The 18885-nt window shown below is 54.0% G+C and overlaps 1 protein-coding gene across 1 annotated transcript; it reads right to left on the bottom strand.

Annotated features, from left to right (window-relative positions):
• Window positions 1-122: 122 nt before the first annotated feature.
• Window positions 123-16587, bottom strand: CTSD (cathepsin D). The gene is made up of 9 exons (XM_063331486.1): window positions 16306-16587; window positions 15621-15777; window positions 13131-13254; window positions 11356-11474; window positions 7151-7350; window positions 5874-5996; window positions 4742-4886; window positions 3692-3790; window positions 123-3006 (listed from the first exon to the last, which is right to left on the bottom strand). Exons 1-9 carry the CDS (start codon window positions 16374-16376, stop codon window positions 2845-2847), a joined length of 1200 nt encoding a protein of 399 aa, XP_063187556.1. The 5' UTR covers window positions 16377-16587; the 3' UTR covers window positions 123-2844.
• Window positions 16588-18885: the final 2298 nt, after the last annotated feature.

The following is an 18885-nucleotide window of genomic DNA, read 5'->3' as shown; positions in this document are numbered from 1 at the left end:
TCTGAAATACATGTGAGTCCAGCCAAGCAGGTGACGAGACATACTGGGCCAGCAAGTCAGGGAGACACAGGCTCTAGACACTCAGAGAGTGTGGCATCTCAAAGGAACGACTACTCTCAGAATTAAGGGGGGAAATACTGTATTTTGTTTTCAATTTTCTATGATGAGACAGTAATTCTGACAGCAAATTAGATTAAAAAAAACCCAACAGTCACACAGTTAGAGTTTGGTTTAAAAATGCAACTAAAAGAACAAGGGGAGGAGACCCATTCAGGGAAGACTACGATGAACCGCTCCTCCAGCCTGTCCTAAGGTATGTCACCCAGGGCATCATTCCGGGCTGTGCTCTTTCCCGAGGCAGCAGCCTCCTGCCTGCCTGAGGACAGACATGAGCCCAGCCTTAGGCTATGACACAGACAGCATAAGGCATTGCAACACCCAGCAGAACTGCAGCCCGACGCGTTCTTCTGGGGCTGTGCTGCACGTCCTGCTTAAATCTGATGCCAAAGACATTCAAAACCCACCACCAGCTCCACATCAGGCTTCCCCCCCTGCATCAGGTCTGATTAGTGGGTACCCGGGGTGCTGTCTCTGCAGCTGGGAAACAACGTAGCAGGACTGGGAAGAGCTCTGAGCACTTAATTGGTGTGAAACCAGGGCTCTCCGGAGAGGTGCTGAATATCTGCTGATTTTGGAGTACCTATTGATGATTTTTTTTTTTCTTTTGTTAACACTGTTCTCTAGCCAGTCTGCAACAGATGTCCTTAGGTGTCCAGATGCAGCGTTGCAGGTGAAGACTATGAGCAGGCAGAAGCAAGCTTTGGGAGCAGCATTTGGTGCATCCAGGGTTGCAGGGGACAATACACGCATCAGAAGTGTGCCCAGGCCTGTCCCCACTGCCCATGCCAGACTCCTCCGAGGCATGGTTATAAAGCCAAACTGATCAGCTGCAGCACGTGGGGACAGGGGACATCTGCAGGCTACACACTCACTGTCCTCCCACAGCTCACGTGGGGACCTCTTCCCCACCCTTGCCTCTCACGTTACCGGCGAATTCAATATTGGGGATGATGTATATGCATTTCACTGGGCATAACCACCTATTCACCTACTGCCCAAGGACCTTTCTCAGGAACTTCCTTGGCCCCACCAGTACTGCCGACAGGATTATCAGTGAATTTTGGGGAACTAGGATTTTACTACCCATTTCGCCTGATCTGGGGTCACAGTCAGTGCTGATCTGGTCCTCTTCCCCCCCTTAGCTTTGCCCCTCACCCGCTACTGCTCCCTAACTTCAGGACCTGATCCAGCACACCAGGAAAGCAGAGAGCCTTTTACTCCCAGCACAGGCTGGGATTCTTCGCAAACTCTCCTCTGCTTTCCAGTACTGCTTAAAACTCACTTTATGGTCCTCCTAGCTCCACCAGCGTTTGCCTACTGATGCCAGCCTAGTGAAGTAAGCAGCTTCACGTGCACAGATCTTGGCTCTCCAGGAGGATCTGCAAACACAGCTAGAACAGCTACCACCTCTCCAAAGCAGGATTGTGCCTCACTCCATCTGCAACACAGGGTGGACACGAACAGAGCTCTCACCAGCATTAGTAAGGTGGAAAGAAGGTAAGGAGGGCGTTAGAGACAGTTGGGTTTCACGATGGGGCATCAGGGAAAGCGAATGCAAGTCCAGAAGTTGCCATGGCACCCTCCTGCCTGGGAGGCTTGCTGGCTCTGCCAACTTCTTGAGTTTTGGGCAGTTCAAAATGCTGTGAATGTTTCCAAATGGTCTTAAGTGGCTGACAAACATCTACAGATTTTACCAGTGTGATTTCAGCTTCTAGATCACTTAGTTGCTTTAGGAAACATTCTCAACTCACTAAGCGCGGAAGAAGCTGGGAAGATTTGTGGTTTGGCGAAGCTGGGAGAAGTTCACCAAACTCAAGAACCTGTGTCAAATGACTTTGCCCAGCAAAAAGCTGGGCCTTCATGGCCATGAATTCAAGTGACCTCTATTACATCCTATCTTGACCCCCTTTACATTCATACTCCCTGAAGAGTCCCACTGGCTGGAGCTCCCCTACAAATCACTGCCCTGTTAGGTCAGGCACATGGGCATCATGCCTCCAGCTCTCTCACTAGTGCCATCACTACACAAAAATACACCACCAGAGCCCTCAGGCTCTGCAACGCTACCCTTGGGCATGCTACCGCAACCCCCCCATCACTCCAGCCCAGGATGTGCTCTCTTAGGACCAAGCCAGCACAAACCCATTGAGAAATGACCTACTGGTCACTGCCTCAACCCATCGTGAAGGGGTGATGAAGATGGACTCTCCCCCACCTCCTACTCACCCACTTTATCAGTGAAAAAGCAAGAAGTAGCAAATAACATGCTGGACAGCCTTCCCTGTCCCTCTGCCCCAGTGCAGAAGCCCAAACCCAAGAGCAGCCGCAGAGCTTCTCTGCAGGAACAGAGGAGCCGGGCGCTGGCTCCAGCCAACTGCTCCCCCCCAAGAAGGAAAGCAGGGCTGGGAGACATGAGAGAGCCTTTTTCAGCTCTGAGAATCATTCTTAAAAACAAATACTGGAAGACCTAGCAGTAAAGCAAGGGGCTACTCCAGCTGGAGTTGTCAACTAGAGACGTCCCAGCACCACTTATTCAACAGAGGGGAAAAAGTAGCTAGCAGGGAACTAATGACTATTTTCCATATAATTTTAAATCTAGTTCCATTTCTTTCTTTTTCATTTTTTTTTTTTCCTTTCCACTCACTGGATTTCTAATCCTTCTGTATGGCTCCTGTGCATGTGTGTAAGTGTGTGTGTGTGGCAGAGGCAGCGGGGATCAGGCGCTTAGACACATTTGGCAAAGCCAACAGAGTCATTATCACGGTCAAAGACGGTGTAGTAGGGACCGATGAAGACATCTCCCAGGATCCAGAGTGGGCCCCCAGGGGGTGGGACGTCCAGGCCTGAAAAGCCACTCAGGCAGATGGTCTCTCCTTGTACAGAAACCTAAAGGGAAGAGCAAGAGCTTCAGTTTGAGGAGGTCCTGCCCTTCCCTCAACCTCGCAGGCCTGGCAATAACATCTGCCGATGCTGGCTGCGCTTCAGCCTCTCCCAGCCTGCAATCCATAGCTTGCAAAAGTAGCTCCCAACCCACTGCTCCCATGGCTCTAAACCCAGCTCCCCCCTCCCAGAGCCCTTACGCAGCAAAACATCAAGTAAAGCTGCACATGCCCATAAACCTCCCAGCCCTTGAGGGGAATTAGAGCTGTCTTTGAAATTCTGTAATTCTGTACAAGATGGTCCCTGCAAATTCACTCTGATAGCTTAAATGCCAGGCTGGTGGCCACTGTTATGGCAAGACTGGCATCATGGCACCAGAATCCAGCAGAAAAGGGCAAGATGTTTGTAGAAAGCAATGCAACATCCTGCCTGCCCTTTCTCTCCCATCCTGCTATCCCTCATGAGCATCATGCCGGGGGGGTTTGTTCCTGCAGGACTTTGGTGAGGTTGCCTGGGTGCATCAGCCAGCACCACCACCCCGTCACCCCAATCCTTCAGACTCTTCCCCCCCAGGTGCTAACTCCAGCCTTACTTTTGCATTTTGGACTTCAGGGTTGAGGTTTGTGTGGCAAAGGCAAGAATTAGGCCTTGGGGGAGAAGCCTAGGGCTGTCAAAACCTGCCTGGACGCACCTTGAAGACATACTGTTCTCCAGTAAGCTGGTAGGGCTTCCCTCCTAGCGTTAGCGTGACGACAGGCAGAGATGACACCTTATCACAGGGGATCACATACTGGAAGAGAAACAGTGAAGGCTTTAGATGGCAGCTCCCATGCCCTCACGAAAGGACATGGTCTCCCCCCGGGCTCAACCACATCTTTGCTGTGGTCTTCACCAAGAACTGCTTATCTCAGGGTGCAGAAGAGGCTTGAGCTGAGGTTAGCGGGCTGAGGGGCCAGAGGGTTGTAGGATTTTGGAGCCAAAGGATGCTGGTTTCAGCTTTTGGCTCTGCTGAGCCCCAGGGCACAGCACCCAACGCAGCAGGGCTGGGGTCTTTCCTCTGCCACAGGAGGGGAAGACTTGGTTTGATACAGCCTGGAGACACACACAGGAACTCGCCGTGTGATGAACAGACAAAGCTGGTTTAATGAACACTGGTGAGTCTTAGGGAGGGTGGCAAGTCTTAAGACAGCTGTTGCTGCAGCACGGGGTCTCCCCGCACTGCAGAAAAGCCCTGCAAGTGCTCAGGGCTCTGTGATTTGGGAGGGGTTTCAGAGCACAGCATCCTTCTTAGAGGGTCCTTACAATCCCTGTTCCTCTGCAATTTCAGGAAGGAGAGATGACCTTGTGAGATTAGCTAAGATGGTTTAAAGCTTGGCAGGGAAGGACTGTAATTTGCATTAAATGTATTAATTCACATTAATGTGAATCCTTGTCCTCAGATGCAACTTGCACCTCTTCCCCTCTGCCTCCCAGAGGCAGGTGGCACAGATGACCCAAAACCTCCAAAAGTTCATGGGACTGAGCCCTCTACCAAGAGCACAAGCAGGGCATTGAACGCTACCCAGGGTCAAAAGACAGAGGGGTCCCTGCTATGCTGCAGGCTTTTCTGGCAGCACAGCCTGAGAATGGAGAGCAAAGGGAGCAGAAGACCAGGGTCTCTAGAAATATCTGGGTGCAAAGCAGGGCATCAGTGTGGATGCCACAATGGCCATGGACTCCTGCTTTCCCAGTCTGGCCTCACCTGGCCTTTGATGAGTGGTTTTGCACCGATGGCCGTCTGCAGCTCCTTCACTTCCTTGGTGGGGCCAGTAATGAGTGAGGTTCCCGTGTCTACGATGGCCTCGCAGCCCCCTTTGCACAGAGTCAGCCCATTGGCAACGTCCACCCTGAGGAGAGATGCCCAGGCAGAAGACAACTATTAGGGGCCTCCCAGCAAAGGCTGCAGGGAGCAGAAGGCAAAGAGCTGACTGCTGCCGGCATACCCTACCTTCTAAACACTGTGACTAACAGGCACATGAGCAAGCTAAAGGCGATGCATTAGGGACTTGTATGACCCATGCTACTGCAAAAACCAAAGGCTTAAAGGGGTGGTGTGATGGCTGAGGGGGTCATGAGCAAGGAAAGGGTTGAAAAGACGAGAGGAGCTGCTTGGCTTCCTCACCCGCATCACATTTCACAGCAGTGCAGACAGATAAAGCCTTCCAGACAAGGGTTTGCCACACTTTGCCAACGTGGCAGGGCTGGGGGAAGATGAGAACTAAACTCTGCGCTGGGGAGCGATACAATCCCCAGGAAAAGGACACACACTCTGATCACAGGCCACTTTTAAGTTCCCATCACGTGGGAGAGCTCAGAATAGACTACAGGGCTGGCGGACCGGCAGCTCAGCCTGCTCTCCTCCCCTCCGCCTCCAACAATGCACACTGATTGCTGCACCGTGCCCTTCAGTCAAGGGCTGGCTTCCTGGGGCCTCATCCTGCTCCTCTGGAGCTGTGTGCAAGTGAGCCACTCTTGCACTGCTGAGAGCTGAGCAAAGCCAGGGTTTAATCCATAGCGCTCACCCTGCCTGCAAGGAGGACACACTAGCTTTTTTTCCCCGCTTGGCAAGGGCGCAGCAGGTGTTTTCAGGGGCCAAATTGTAAACAAGAGGAAAGGATTTTGCAGAACATCTCCTGCTGTTTTCTGCCTCTGCTCCCCTTCCAGCAACAAATGACCCAACCTTAGGGTGAGATTTTCATCTGCTTTCTTTTAGCGTGGATGTGTTGCAGAGAAAGAGGATGATTTCTTTTTGGGGAGGGTCTCAGCCCAGCCCCAGGTGTGACCTGTCTGTGCACATATCCCCATGCAGGTAGTTGGGTGGAAGGAGCACTTACGCATCCATGTGGACCTGCCAGTAGGCCTTGCGTGTGACGTTGACCCAGCTGAAGTCGCCGCTGTAATACTTGGGGTCAGTCCCCCCCAGGAGCAGCTCACCGCCAGGCTGAGCAGTGGGGTCTCTGAAAAATAACCCAAACCCATGAATATCAGGTGCAGAGCGAGAACATCCCTGCCCTGCATGCCCCCAAAACACACGCCAGGGTGCTTGGGGGTGAAGCATGCCATTAACAGCGTTGGAGACAGACAACTAACATCATGATATAATATGTCAGTGTAAGGACAGATACTGTGAGATAAGCTGGGGTGGGGAAATGGGAATATTTTGTCCCAGCTGAAGCATCCTGCAGCTTTTTGCCTTGTGCTTTCACACAGACACCTGGAGAAGCTTGCTGCAGAGAAGGGGAACTGAACACTAGTGGAGGCACCCCCTGAATAATCGCCTTCTAACAAGCATCCGTGCAAGGCTGAACATGGCTGATGCCATATTAGGTTATCTATACTGAACTCCATGCCAGCCAGCAGCCTGAGAGCCGAATGCTCAAGGTTACAGATAAAAGCTCACTGTTGAGCAGATGGGAAGAAATATGGTGATGGGGGAGGGCGGGTGCTTGAGCAGCTAGCAGCAGCCTTCTCTGCCCTCCACACACCCGGCATGCTACTTTTTTGGGCTGAAGTAGTTCAGAGCCCCCCTTGGGGTGCCAGGAGGACGATGGGCTGTCCTCGGGGGAGCAGCAATGGGTAGGAAGGTGCTGGGAGCCACGCAAGAGGATTTCCCTGGGGGCTGAGGGAATGTTAGCCCCATCATTAGTAAGGGAATGTTAGCCCCGTCATAGGTTTGGGGTATGCTTGCCTGGGAGGTCACATGGTGGTGACCATGTGGCTCGTAGATTTTGGCAACAGACTGGGGCTGTGTTTAACCCCCTAACACAGACTGCACTAGTAGCGTGCAATCTCATGATCACAGCCCTGTTTATTTTTGCTTCTCTTTCCTCTGGAAACGTCCTCTGTCTCTCCATCAGTTAAGAAACCCAGTAGCAGATCTACCCAGCTTTTATCAGTAAAATGGCTGCATTTCTACTTCTTACTTCAAAGCAGCAAACAGGAGAGATTTTGGCCTGACTGCTCCACCAGGGAGACCCTGCTGAGACCTCCCCAGTGGTGCTGGCCAGGGTGTAAACTGACACATGGCAAGAGGTGTTATGGGAAGACACAGAGAAATGCCTAGCTGGGCTTGTCCTTGCAACGAGAGGTGCGCCACCAAACCCAACACTACCTGTTCAAGTAGAAGGAGAAGATGTTTTTCTCAATCAGCTTCTGTTGCATGATGTTATCAAAGAAAGGGGTGACCTTATCCACAGAGATCCTCGGGAACGCCATGCCCAGGATGCCATCGAACTTGGCAGCGATGAAGGTGATGCCTGGCTGCTTCACAGCCTCCCCAAAGATCTGGTTCTTGATTTTTAAGTTACCAAGCTGACAGGAAATGGGAAGGGAAAAGCATTGTAAAGAAAACTGACTCAGGGGACCAAGGTAGAAACAGGATCTCGCTGAACATAGGCTGTAGCACGTCCCTCAACGTGCTGCCACACTCCTGCCTGCTTTCACTCTTGAATACGTAAGCAGCTGCAGAAACCAGATACCCATGTGCCACTCTCCTCGGGGGGGAGGGGTGACAGGCCACACTAGCTGCACAGTGGCACCTCCTGAGTCCCTGCAAAGCACAGTGCACCCCCTGCGGACAGAAGCCCCCTTTTGCTCTTTGCCCACCTCACACAGCACCTCCAGATTTTTGCTGGGTCTCGGCACTCGCCACACCACTTTGCAGCTCCTATATCACTTTGTCCCCGCTATATCCCTTCCCCTATTGCCTACTTCATCCTTTCCTCCCAGTCCAAGCAGCTCTTCTGCTGTGCCTTTAATTCTCTTCCCCACTCTGCACATCTTCTAAGTCACCTCTGCGTCCTACCTTCCCGGCTGCTGCACTCGTCCCCAGTTGGGAGCACAAATCCCTCTCACTTCTGCCAGCGACCCCTCTGATTTCCCCTATATAAGGAACACCCCCAGGATATTGGTGCATTCCCAGAAGAGCTACCAGCCCGCCAAGATCTCCCATGGGAGGGGAGAAGACCCAGCCAGGAAAGCGAGGTTGAGCTCGAAGCATGAAAATAGCAAGCAGAATACTGTGAATTCAAAGGTCACCTCTTGCCAGCCATAAGAAGGACTGGCATTCCCCGCTGGAAAGCTGAAACGCCCCACAAAGGCAGATCCCTGAAAAGAAGGAGATTGCAGAACACAGGATTGCTCTGCTGGCTCCTGGCTCTAGCAGTTCAGGAGGTTTCTGAGCTTCTGGCTGACCACAGGCAATTTTAGTATCTGTGCTAGGACGATTTCAACCTCTCAGCCTCCAGCTAGCAGCCCTGTAGTGAACCAGGCTGGACTGAAAAGCTGGCCTCTCCTACCTGATGGCAGATAACGATCCCTTTAAATTACTAATATCCCCCCAGGGTTAGTGCAAGGCTGGCATGGGAGGTGCTGCCTTTAATGGTATCAGAGGCTTGCACTAGGAAAGGGCAATCGCAATCGAGCCTTGCAAAAGCTAAAAGCCACAGGGCAGGATGTGGGGCAAACAGCTCGCAGCAATGCATCCGCTCACCAGCACATGGCGAGTGCTCCAGTTGTATGCTGCAGGTTTACAAAAGCCACCGCTCCACCACTCAGCACAGCTGGTCCTGCAGAAGCTCAGAAAGTTCAATAAAAGCTTCCACTTAGGAAAAAAAAGTAAAATGCAATGGACTGAAAAAGTGACTGCCAGGTTTCCTTGAATATTGCCAAGCTTGCACATCCCAAGAGGGAGGCAAACAGCTGCCCAGTGGTGGGGGTCTCAGCAGACCCTGCCTGGGCTTGGTCCTCAGTAGGACTGGAACCAAAAAGCATCTTTAGCAGAGCGCTGGCGCCAGGTGACAGACACATCCTTTGTAGCTGTCCCTCAGCTGGCCCTCGCCCAGACATGGAGTGACTGAAAATCATTAGCAGTGGATGGCTGCATAGTAGCCACCCTCCAGTGCTTTGCAGAGTGCTGTCAGCACCCTGGAGCTCACCTGGCCTCCTTGTTAGCAGCCTCAGCGAAGGGGGCAAGTGACCAACGGTTAAGGCAGACTGGAGACAAGAGCCTCCATGGCACCGCTTGTCACCAGGGCTCCCCTCTGCAGAGGCACAGGGGAGAGGCGAGGAGGGGCATCTCCTGCACAGCATATCTGCACTGCAGCCCCAGGAGAGACACTGTGCCCCACAGCCAGCGATGTTCCCTCTGCTGTCCTTGAAGGACATCCCAAGGTTGGGCTGTGATAAAGGGATGAGATGCTCAAGCAGCAGAGGGCTGGCTGAATCCACTGCTCTTTGGAGAGCAAACACCACTGGGGAGTGTGGTGCTACAGGGCATCATTCCTCCACAGAAAGACAGAGGATGCTCAACATGAGCTCATTACCCTCTCCAAAAAAAATTCAGGGCTGAGGGACTCTGGGCCACCTGCCAACCAGCGCCTTTCAGTCAGATGTCAGTGCTACCACAGGCTGCTGTGGCTGCTTCCACCCATCAGGATGGCCGAGGCAGAGAGGGTCACCCTGAAGGCCATTGCAATTTCTGCATTTCCAGACTACACTCGACTGAGAGCTTGCCTAGGGGGTGTTATGCATCAGAAGAAGCATCTTGGTGTCTAAGCTGAACGTCCCTGACCCTCTGAGTCACCCCTGCTCCTGCACACTGCAAGCGTGACACTACTCAGGCTCCATGCAAGAAGTTTCTCTTGCTTCTGCCCAGACAGAAACGAAATGCTATAAGGAGTGCTGCCTGCCAAGAGCCATCCCCACTTCCCAAACAGGCTCAGGCACAAAATCCTTGCTCTGAGCTGCTGGGAAGTGGAGAGCTAATTAGCAAGCAGGCATTAGGGTGATAATTACAAACAAAACAAAAAAAAGAAAAAGCTGCAATTTTCCTTCTGACTCACTTCACCCCCTGCATTAAGCCAGAAAGTGCCTAATACCAGCCCACAGTGTCACAGGACAATAAAGTCTGCTGTTTGCCTCACTACCCCACTCCATTACTGGGACGAACACAGATGCCTCTGCCTGCTCTGTCTGTATTCTGTAAACCTAACATAAGAGAATCCATTAATGCTACATGCAGGGTGCCTTCATTTGGCAAGAGCTGCAGGAAGGCTCAGATGGGCAGCATTTTTTTTTGTGGTGGGGTGTTTCTAAGTGAACCAAGGGATGCAGGAAATAAATGGCATGAAACAAAACAGAAACAGTCCCGAAGCTCAGTGGGCTGCAGGAAGCGGAGAACAAAACCATAGGTGCAAAGCTGCTGGCATCCCCCACGGCTCTCCCCCACGACCTTGTCTACACTGATTTTCAGGGTTCACCGAGCTCATCAAAAGCCCTCGCCCCCAAAGAGGATCCTGCACCCAGCCTGAGCTGCTGCCATCTTTGGATGCAGCGCAGAGGCAATGGCTGGTGCTTCCAGGCTAGCCTGAAATTTTCCTGCTATAAGGACAGGCTAAAGACTGCTCCTCACAAGAGCTATCCACTTTGGACTCCTCTTGGATATTTTTCTTTTGATCCCAATGAAATTGGTAAGCCAATACTTTTCAGCAGAACCTAACGCGGAAAACCTCAAATCCCCAGATTTATGTGCTTATTCAAAACTTTTGCTTTGTTTCCCCATGCCCCCTCCAAAGCAAACACATGCTCTTATCCCTGCCAGGAGACCAATCTGGGAGCATGTGCACTGCTGACTTTCAGCAGCTGGCAAACTCTCATGAGCATCTGTACCTGGGAGGTAGTCATGAAAGGTGCCTGCCCTTTGCAGGGCAGAAAGCTGAGCCTTCGCTCACCGAAAAGGAAATCATGGTAAGCGACCACCAGCAACCCAGCTACCTCAAGCTGGACCCCAAATGCTGCTGGGGAACGCCGCCAGGTATTACACAGCTTTTGCAAACATAGGCACCACCCTCAACACCAGACTAGCATGGGGCTGCAAAGAGCCCATTTCAGACCACTGTTTGGGCAGCTGCTTGTGTGGACGTCCACTACCACGTGGATATTAGCCAACAACAAACCGGGCACCACCAGCAGCCTGCACAGTGGTGCTGGTGTGCGCTTGAGCTGGGAAATTTCTAGGGTCAGGAAGATGAGGGTTGGAGGGATGGCTGGAGACCATGTCTGCAGGGCACCACACATGCAGTCCACACTTCTAGCCTACTGATTAATACCTTCCCCCTTCTCTGCCTGCCTCAGTCATCATCACCTCCTCAGTCACCATCATCACCACGACCTCATTTCAAAGCACTTGGAAACATGGTGGTGAAGCATGTTCAACATGAGTAGGACATGAAGGGAGACCTGTTGAAATCAATCAGCTTCAAGCACTCCACTGAAAGCAGGCTGGGGCAGCTCGGGGCGAGGGCAGTTGTTACTCACCGTGACAGTGTCCTGGCTGAGGAACCCAGAGAGGCTCCCTGTCCCATAGTGGATAGCAAACTCGGTGCCGTTCTCCACATAGGTGCTAGATTTAGAGGCATCGTACTTGTGGTGCAGCACTGCAGGCGGGAAGAGGTACACAGAGGGACATTAGTGCTCCTTGATACCTATGGCTCCCAATACCTAACCCGATGACACTCATCTCATCCAGACAGACACTCAACAATGCAGAGGTGGGCCTGAACCCAGCATTTTCCAGGCCTGGACTGCTTAACAAAGCATTTCCATCATCTGGGGAATTAGGTGGGCAGATCCAATTTGGCTGTTAAATCGGATTTGGCTACTGGGTATTAAAAGCCTAGAGGCTACGTGGCTGGTGAGTCAGGGTGTGTTAGACAGCAGAGTGTAACATCCCCCCTGTGCCATGGAGAACCAGGGTGCCTTTAAATATAGCCTGCTCTGGGCATGAACATTTTCACTTTATGGGTTTATCTGTTTCTTTTACGAAGACTAGATGGAATTTTTTTTTATACAGTCATTGTTTTTTTTTTTTTTTTTTGCACAGAGAAGGCTCAAAATATTCAGTTATTTGCAGAGAAGGGCTTTTCACTAGTCCAAGCTGCTTTTCCCCTTGGAAGGGTTGAGAACTATAAGATATCCCTGGTTTCATGGCTGGGCAGATTCCTCCTCTGCAGATTCCTCCCAAGTCACGAGTTGGGCAGTGGCGCATGGTAAGCTCAGCCAGCCCGGCTCCCCGGCTGCTCATTGAGCCCAGCAGACAGAAGCTGAGGACAAACCAGCCAAGCCCTACAGAAACCAACATGCTATACAGGGATTTCCCGTATATACTGGGCTGTCTGGATCCCAGTCTGGCAGGTTAGGCTCATTGCATTCTCATAAAATGAGCCCTTTGGTCCCAGCAACTCCTGTACTGCTGCCTTGAGAAACCAGCTCCCTGCTAGAGATCAGGAATTCTGGGACAGACCAAGTCTGGACCTCATCACCCTACCAGTCTCCTAAATCTCATTTCACATATGCAAGAAGAAGGTCTAGCCCCTCTCTTGGCACTACAGGGCTGTACAAGAAGTCCGAATTTCCTCCCTACCCCCGAAGAGCACTGTGGGCTGCCTTCCATGGTTGTATTTGTTGGGTCTACACGTTTCTCTGCTCTGCTTAAGCAGCAGCATTTAAAAGCTGGTGGCTTTTAAACGGCACTTAGCCATGGCCAGGTTTGACACCTTCAACTGTGGAGGTTTATTGTGTAGGAACCCCACAGAGCAAAAAACCTTACAGTCCCTAAGACATTCTCATGTCATTGTGCCTACCTGGCTCTTGTTAATTATAAATCCATAAACATGCACTCACATGCTCCGTGCAGCAATAAAGCAGAAACTAGGACAGTTTGTATCAGATCTGGCAAGAAGCTGATTTTTTTTTTTTTTTTTATCAGCCTTGCGCAACAGGGCAACGGCAGCGTCACTCTATAATCTGGGGAGAAACATCACAACCTGTGATGCTGCTCCCTAGCTGCAGGGCCGAGGCTGTTGGGGAAGCCATGTGTGGGTGACATGGAGCGGGAAAAACAGGAAGGGAGTTAATAAAGGCTGGATGCAAGAAGTTGGAATCCTATTTCCAGCTCTGACCCTAAAGAGCCCATCAGCCTCTAGCGAGCCCTTTCGCACTGCTCACTCAGTTTCTCCTCTTGCAATGCCAGGATCTGCATTTGGCAGGGATGGAAAAGCTGCTGAGCTACAGCCGTCACTGGTGACACTTACGGCAGGCAATGTCCAGAAGGTGACAGTGCACGGATGGCACCCAGAGATTGGAGGAGCCAGTGTCAAAGACAACGGTGAACTTCTGTGGGGGGGTCCCGATGCCAATCTCGCCGTAATACTGGGCCTGCAAAGGAGAAAGGAGCTGTGAGCAGAGGGGCTGGCTAAAAGAAGTGATTAAACACGAAAAAAAATCTCTTAGAATAAAAAAAAGGGACCGGATTCTTATTTAGATACTACTCTCCTTTCATTTTTGGCAGTGACAGGCTCCCAGCCTTCTTCCTCTGAAAGGGAGGCTCCCCTTTGATGTTCACACCTTACAGAGGGTGGGAAAAGGATAAGTCAGGGAGGAGCAGGACGGGTGCTTGCGGGGGAGGACTTTCGGGGCAGGGAGACAAGACAGAGGGGGGAAGGTCTGCAGGCCAGCATGTGGTTCACTATAGGGAAGACCAAGAAGATGGGAGGAAGCCAGGCAAAACACCTGCGTTATTGAAAAGCTGAAACTGGCTGGGAAGCTGCTTTGCTGGCAGGTTTGCAGAGGAACTGTGAGTTGCATTGAGCAGCAGCTCTGCCCACTGCAGGTGCGGGTACAGCCACTGGGGGTTTTGGTGCGGGCTGGCGAGCCCCTGGGATGGAGAGGAATAAACTAATGCTCAGTCACGGGTGCTATAAGATTTTGGAGGAGCTGGAGGGAGGAAAGGGCTTCAGCAGCATGGCCAGAGACATTTTTAAGGGCTGTGGGGTGAGAATTTGGGAGAAGTCCCTGTAGTGTAGGTATCCAATGGATACTCCTCTGCCCTGTGAATGCATCTCTGCTGAGACTGAAAGAAACCCGAGATGGGCAGCTGAGATGTTCGCAGGGCATCCCTCTATCCAGAGCGGGAGAGGATGAATGGGAAATGCTCGGCAAGTCCCAGACAGACCCATTTTTCCCCAGCCCTCCCAAAGGGGCACACAGCCATGTCATGCTTGGCAAACAGCCAGATCATAGCCCCAGAGACAAGGCTCCTAGCAAGGGAAGTCAGCCTGTGGCCTTTCCAAACCCCGCCACGTACTTCATTAAGAGGGGGGGATAAAAAAAACCCAAACAGGATTATCAAAGCTGCTCACCTCCTGTGCGTTTAGTTTGCAGGGGTTGCTCGCCAAGTAATTAATAAACCATTGCAATTAGCTATAATAGGAAGGCAGCACTTGCTTCCAGTGATTCTGTAATTATTGCTGGGGCTTGAAAACTAATCCACAGAATAGGGGCCCCATAAATTACATACATATTCCCGCGAGGGGTGCCAGGGGCTTGAGGGGACCATACAGGGCACTCTAGGGTAAGCTGTGCCTTTCTTCCTAACAGCTCCTCCAGCAGCAAGAGCGTTTTTGGCCAGGCCAGGAGGGACCATTGTTCCCTTATCTCCCATCACAGGTTGGCCTGGTCCCTTTGCGACAAGGGTGCAGAGTCCTACCCTGAGCAGCAGCCCGAGCCATAAGCACAAGAGGCAATCCTGTGGAGCAACCGCCAGCGCCCTGGCTTTCGACACCACCAATTAGAACACTGGTAGCACTTCATAGCATAGCCCTGGCAGGTGCTGGCTGGGTGACAAGAGTCCCTGGGGAAGGGGAACAGGGAGGGAATATCCTGAATAAATGCCCAAATATCCAGCACCAGCTTTATTCTGCAAGCCAGCACTTGTATATCCCCCCTTCCCCCGTCAAGAGCTGTCAGGGTACCCAGTGGGGAACTCAGAAATAGGAAACCCCACAAGTGTCCGGTAGCTGGGCAAGGGCAAACTTCACGTCCTTTATCTGGCTTCTCCTTTTATCGCCGCTTCCACCATGAAGGTCCCTTTGCTCCCTAAGCTGCTGAGAAGAAGGTGCAGGTGCAGGGTGGCTTTTCCCAAGGCCACGCAGAAGATAAAGGCAAGCAAGAGGAAAGGCCCTGCATCCTCAGTCCCACGGCAAGCCGGTGCCCAGCCTGAGCCCTCATCTCCTGCTCTTTTATGCTCCAAAGCCCCAACAAGTGCACTGTAATTTTTATGAGCCTGTCTTGCAGAAAGCAGAGCCCAAACAGGCCAGAAGATGCTAGGAAGGACTGCAAGCCAACAGACCCCTATTTACAATTGTTAATTAGTGACAAAGGGGAAAGGAAATAGGTCACAGAAGCTGCAAAGCTCTCCTGCTTGGGTGGCAGTGGATTGTTTAATATTATAATTATTGTATTAGTATTTTTAGTTTAGCAACGATGGGAAGCAACTTTCAGCAGCCACCCACCAAGCCATGAGGCTGCATGAATCTCTCCTACAGGATCAACATCTCTCCCTCCTTCACATTCCCAGCTGTGGCTCCCAAGAGAGGGAGGTTGGCGTGTCCTGTTCCACACGCGTGCCCCCCCCACCCCGCCACCACCCGGGATGGGTACCCCCAGAAACGACAGCTACCCAGCCGGCATGACACCGGGGTCTGCCGCAGAGGAGGAGTGTTCGGCAGGGAGGGGCTACTCACATCCATGTAGTTCTTCAGGATCTCTGGAGTGGGCTCAGCCAGGTCGGCAAAGCCCAGCTTGAACTTGAGGAGCTGGGTGATGGCGTTCATGTCCGGGATCTCACTGCCCGCCTCGTTCAGGACCCGCCGCATGGAGGGGAACTTGGTCAGGGGGATCCTGCAACGGGAGGGCAAACACCCACCTGTTAATGGAGGGTTGCAAATGGTGGTGGGGGAGGAGGGGGGAACGGCACAGCTCCACCAAAACCAGGGAACCCACCAGCACGGGGTAGATGAGATTTGGGCTCCCACCAGCACCCCATGCCGGGTCCCCCTTGCCGTGCCACCATGCTCATTGCTTTTTCCAAAGTCAGAACGGGGCGGGGGGGGGGGCGGGGGGGGAGGGGACACGGCTGGTAGCTGCCAAAGGTCACCGGGAATAGAAGCAGCCGAGGTGAGACCCCCACCATGGGCAGCAGATCAGCCCCAACCCCCCCATCTAGGGGAGGAATGTCTCAGCACTTCTCCCCTCTGCTTTAATGGTCGGGGAGCGGCACCGGAGGGAGGGTGGCTGCAAGAAGAGCCCGGAGGCCACCACTGCACCACCACCCGGGGTGCATGACCCATGCCCCCCCCGCCCCCCCAACCCCCCGGCAACCGAGGGGCTCAGCCAGACCCTGAGGGACCCCCCCCTCCACCGGCTCACCTGATGAGGGCTGCGCAGGGCCCCGCCAGGGCGAGCAGCAGCAGGAGGAGGAGGCGGCCGCGGGGTCCCATGGCGGCGATGGCGGGGTGGATGTGTGTGTGGCGGGGGGGAAAGGAACAACACAGGCCGGAGGGTCCCGCCACTGGGAGGCCGCGACGCCGCGCCCGGCCGCCTTCCCTGTTTTTGTAGGCGGCGGCGGCCCCTCTCCAGGGATTTTTCGTGTCAGCTGACGGGCTAAAATTGCAACCGGCGGCGTCACGTGAGGGCGGGCCGGGCCGGGCCGGGGCGGGGGCTCCGGCGTGGGGTGCGGGGCCGGGCCGGGCCGGGGGTGCCGCCCCACGCCCCCCCCCACCTCCCCGGGCCTGACCCCCGGCGCCGGGGCCCGTGACTCAGCCTCCGGGAAAAGGGGAATAAACACCATTAAATCGATCACGAGGCGCCCGGCCGGCCGCGCGTGCTTGCTTTTTGTTGTGTCTTTAACTTCCTCTCCGTTGTTTTTTTTTTTTTTTTTGTTCTTTCCAGGTTTTCTGGATTTTCTCCCTGCCCTGCGGAGGTAGGGGGACACCCCCGGCCCCTTAGCCAGTCTCCCCAGCCCGGCATGGCGAGGCCCCAGGCTACCAGAAGCCCGCGGACCTCCGCTACCCACCCCCTGTCACCGGTGGGGGCTAATTGTGCAGCTGGGCCCACAGGGATGTCTGCACCCCCCGGCCGCGGGGGGGGGCCATAGCAGTCCCCCAGCTTCTTCCTGGCCCCAGGACAACCCCAGTTTGGGGTGACTTGTCCCTGCGGGCTGAGGGTTTTGGGGGGAGACAGGCACATCCTGGACTGTAGCTTGTTTGGGGGGGGAGCGGGAGTGCCAAGGCATATGTTCCCCCCCCTTGAAATGCCACCATGGTGGTACCAGGCCACCTACAGCCATCGAGGCTGATGCTGGTGCTGGGCAGAGCCCAGGGGGGCACTGGCCACCAACAGACCCTGAGGTCCCCCCGCAGGGCTGAGCATCGGGGAGCACCAGGACGGGCTCTTTGCCACCCCAGGGTGTCACAGCAGGGCTCAGAGGTGCCACCATACCGGCTTGGGAGATGGCAGGCAGAGCTAATCTCTGCCCAGTTTGCCCTGACCGAGCTCTTACAGAGCCACGAGACCAGAGGGGAAAAAAAAATATTAAAAAATCGGATTTACAGATGCTTTCCTGTCCAAGTCCTGTGGGCTCAGGGTGTTTGTTTTCTCCTCCTGCTTGTGCCCAGCCTTCACGATGGGAGAGCAGCAGCCATGGGACAAGCTGGGCTCTGCTGGGGTGGGGGACCCCTGGCTTCGTGGCGGGGTCCCTGTCCCTGTCCCGCCTCCTTCATGTTCATGCAACTTCTGGAAAATTGCTGCGTCATGTTGATGGCACCTCGCTCACGCCATTTCCTCCCCACCTTCCCTCCCTGAGCCTCTTCCATCCTCCGGCTGCCCCGGCTCTGTGCCCGCTGCCCCCCAACTGCACTCTGTGATGAGTGTTTTTAGGGGGTACATCCGCGCTGGGCTGTGTCTCGTTCCACCGGCTGTCCAAATCTCCATCCCTCGGTTGAGCCGGGGGTATGGGGAAACCCGCCGCCTCCCCATGGGACACGGCACCCGCCAGGACGAGGTTTTCCAGAGCGATGGCCGGAGGCATTGTCTGGGCCTGTTGGGTCCCGTTAGTTCGGCCAGGCTCAGCGGTGCCTCCCTGGAGGCCGGCCAGCCCCCGCTTCCCTCCTGCCCCGTGGGCGCCTGGTCAGGGCCGGCACCGCTGACCCTGACTCAGCACATCCCGGCCCCATGGCACCGCGTGACTCAGCAAAACCCCACGCAGCTCCTTTCAGCCAAGGCGTGGCTGGTCCCCGGCATCTGTAGCCCGATTCTGGAGGCATCTCTGTTGCCCTGGGCTCTGTCTCGGGGGTATCCTCCTCTTGACGCCCTCCCCAGGTACGGCAGCCCCAGCACCGAGCTCCTGTGGGTCAGGCATAACCTGGCCCAACTGCTGTCCCCCCCCGCCAAGCAAACCCACCCTCACCAAGGGCTCTAAACCCCTCTGCAACTGTGCTTTGCAGACAACAGGGGTAGTCCTGACGCCAGGCCCGGGGCTTCCCTACACCCTTCCCGGCTGTCCCAGAGCTGGCAGTGGAGCCGGAGAGGTACCAGCCCTCCTCCTTCCTCTTTGAAGTGGTGGGGAAACCATGGCCGTCCCGGTGACGCGCCTCTGCCCCCCAGGCTGGAGCACCTACAGCAGCTCCTCCACGAGCGTTTCCAGTCTGACTAGTCTCTCCCAGCATCCCGTGGCTCCGGAGCAGGCTCCGGCGTGCAGGGATGGGCTGGTGAGGACAGCACGCCATGCTAGCCCCGTATCATCACACGCTGCAGAGCAAAGTCTTTCAGCAGGGTCAAGCAGTCTAGACCCAGCCTGTGTCTGTTTTTTTAATTCCCAAGGGATTAAGGGTAAGCTTCACTGTTAGGAAAGCTGTTACGAGTGGGCCTTTGCTCGGGCTTGGTGGTAGCAGGGCTTGTGTCTGCATCCGGAGCTGCTCTCTTACCAACACGAGAGGGTCACTGCTTTTA

This window comes from Chroicocephalus ridibundus, chromosome 4 (assembly GCF_963924245.1).
Source record: "Chroicocephalus ridibundus chromosome 4, bChrRid1.1, whole genome shotgun sequence".
NCBI classification, from domain to species: Eukaryota; Metazoa; Chordata; class Aves; order Charadriiformes; family Laridae; genus Chroicocephalus; species Chroicocephalus ridibundus.
The sequence above is the reverse complement of the archived record's forward strand: the minus strand, read 5'-3'. Positions and strand labels throughout refer to the sequence as shown.